The sequence below is a fragment of the Panthera pardus genome, unplaced genomic scaffold, assembly GCF_024362965.1.
Source record: "Panthera pardus isolate Hobbes unplaced genomic scaffold, ASM2436296v1 HiC_scaffold_27, whole genome shotgun sequence".
NCBI lineage: Eukaryota > Metazoa > Chordata > Mammalia > Carnivora > Felidae > Panthera > Panthera pardus.
In genome coordinates this window covers 66,576,194-66,578,802 of record NW_026526843.1, presented here as the reverse complement: position 1 = coordinate 66,578,802, position 2,609 = coordinate 66,576,194, and the positions used below count along the sequence as shown (strand labels likewise).

At 59.5% G+C, this 2,609-nt stretch overlaps 1 protein-coding gene across 1 annotated transcript; it reads right to left on the bottom strand.

Annotated features, from left to right (window-relative positions):
* Positions 1 to 750: 750 nt before the first annotated feature.
* On the bottom strand, positions 751 to 2,352 carry PABPC1L2B (poly(A) binding protein cytoplasmic 1 like 2B). The gene has a single exon (XM_053891484.1). The coding sequence runs from the start codon at positions 1,528 to 1,530 to the stop codon at positions 928 to 930; it is 603 nt and encodes a 200-aa protein (XP_053747459.1). The 5' UTR covers positions 1,531 to 2,352; the 3' UTR covers positions 751 to 927.
* Positions 2,353 to 2,609: the final 257 nt, after the last annotated feature.

The window sequence follows — 2,609 nt, the reverse complement described above, 5'->3', positions numbered from 1 at the left end:
AGAAGACCATCCGGTATGCTAGCAAAGATTTGGCTTGACAAAGAAGGATTCATTCCTCAGAGTATGCAGTGTTGGGTTTAAACACAAGGAAAGAACTAGGCATCACCTGAATGTCCAACAATGCAGAAATGATTACAGAAGAGTTAAAGATCCATGGATACACTCTGCAGGCACTGAAGACGACATTTAGGAAGCCTGTTGAATAACATGGAAAGAAGTTCAATGGGTTGTGTTTTGTTTGGTTTTAGTTTCTGAAGAAGCAGATTAAGAAACACCACACACGTGAACCATTCTATAACAGTGTGTTAAAAGGGAAGGTGGGGGTGGGGAGTGAGGAAGAGAGGGAGGGAGAAAGAGGGAGAGAGGAGAGACTGGAAAAACAGCACACCAAAAAGTGGTTGCCTCTGGGTAGTAGAATCATGGGGAACAATTACTCTCTGGGTTTTCCCTCATCTGATTTCCTTCTCCTTTCTGATGTTTCTACCATGAAATTGTGTCACCTGTGTAGTGAAGGAAGCGAGAATGAAGTGCTTTTTAAACCAAAGCACAAGGAGAAAAGGCAGCCTATAATCTATCAAGTGGCACAGATTAGCAAGATTATTCACAACGCCCTTGGTGGGTGTGGGGGGAAGGGAGAGGTGGGGAAGACAGAAGGAAGAGGAAGGAGGGAGGAAGAGGAGGAGGAGGGGATGAAAGGAAAGAGGAAGAGAGGAAGAGAGGGGGGAGAGGAGAGGGAGAGGGAGAGGGAGAGGGAGAGGGAGAGGGAGAGGGAGAGAGAGAGAGAGAGAGAGAGAGAGAGAGAGGAGAGACCTGCACTCCCAGTACAATACAATACACTGCTGGTGGGTTAGGGGGCAAAGAGGGGAGTTGTAAACCGGGTGGGAGCCAAGATTTGGCTCTGCTGGCTGACTGGCTCCTGGCATGTCTTCATCGCAAGGTGGCTTCCTCATCGGTGTCTTCCTCGAAATCCTTGACGTCAGCACTGGTGGACTGCCTAGCCCAGGCTCCCCTTTCGGCCTCTCGTTCTTTATGCGACTTGAATCTCCCAACGAAAATTTTGCGGTAGTTCAGGAACATGCCATTCATCGCATCAATGGCCCGCTCTGCGGACTCCTGCTTCTGGAAGTGCACAAACCCGTAGCCCTTGGGCCCCTTCTCGTCGCAGGCCACTTTGCAGGAGAGGATGTTGCCAAACGCCGAGAAGATGTTGTACAGCGCCTTGTTGTCGATGGTCTTGCCCAGGTTCTTGATGAAGACGTTGCCCACCCCACTCTTGCGGAGCGAGGGGTCCCGCTGGGACCACATGATGCGCACGGGCCTGCCCTTGATGACATCAAAGTTCAGGGTTTCCAGGGCCCGCTTGGCGTCCACCGGTTGCTGGTAGTTGACGTACGCGTAGCCCAACGAGCGGCGGGTGATCTTGTCCCTGCAAATGCGGATGGAAAGGATGGGCCCTGCCGGGCTGAACTTCTCGTAGAGCATTGCCTCTGTCACTTCAGGGTGCAGGTCGCCCACGTACAGCGAGGCCATAGGAAAGTCTGGGTTCCCCTCGGAGACCCTGCTGGTCTCCGCATCCGCATCTGCACCCGCGGCTGCAGCCGCCGCGGCCGCCGCCACCTCCGCCTCCGCCTCCGCCTCCGCGTCCGCCTCCCCCAAGGAGGGCGCCGCAGCCTCCGCTGCTGCTGCTGCTGCTGCTGCTGCTGCTGCTGCTGCTGCTGCTGCTGCAGTGGCGGCGGCGGCGGCGCAGGCAGCTTCAGTCGCGCTAGCCTCCACAACCACTGCCGCCAGGGCAGCCCCCGCCTCCTTCCCCTCTGCTAGGGCGGCCGCCACCTCCCCCCGGGTGGCCTCCGCCACTGCCTCCTCCTCTACTGAGGCCTCGGCCTCCACCTCAGCCTCCACCTCTGCTTCCGCCTCCGCTACGGAGGCCTCCGCCACAGCCTCTGCCACGGTCGCCGCCGCAGCCTCTGCCGCCGCCGCAGCCGCTGCCGCCACCGCCGCCGCCACTTTCGCCGCTGTCGCCACGGTCGCCGGTGCCTCCAGGCCGCTGCCGCGACCTCCCTTCCCGCGAGCTGGGGGGTAGAGAGGCGGGAAAGGACAGGAGGGCGGGTGGCGCCAGCGGGAGCTGGGGCCGGGGACCCGGGGCCAGTCCGAGTCACTTGGGATAGCAAGCGCTGCCAGGAGCGCACCGGTGCGAGTCACCGCAGCCTGCAGCCTGCTGCTGCCGCCGCCTCTCGGTCGTGGGCTAGCGTGCGGGGCGCGGGCGGGCAAGGCGGCGTGTGGTGAGGGACGGGGGGTGTTGGCGTCTGTGGTCCGGGCAGCTGGGAAGGCTTCTGTCTCTTTGGTTCCCCCTGTGGCTGCTGCGGGGCTGTGGGGCCGCGGGCGGTGGGAGGGGGCGGGGATGGGAGCGGGAGCCTGAGGCTTGGGGCGGGGGCGGGGAGAGTCTTCAGTCTCTCAGGTTGCCTGGATATTTATGAAGAGGAAGCCAGGGAAAGGGCTCCACTGTGGACTGGGAAATACGGTTTAGATTTAGAGGGTTGGTTTTGTTTTATCTCCTCCCCCCCCCCCACCCCCCATAGAACATCTAAATGATTAAATCAAGTGCCTTGCAA

Coding starts and splice junctions, on each gene's coding strand:
- PABPC1L2B (XM_053891484.1), bottom strand. CDS start 1,530: ATGGCCTCGCTGTACGTGGGCGACCTGCACCCTGAAGTGACAGAGGCA.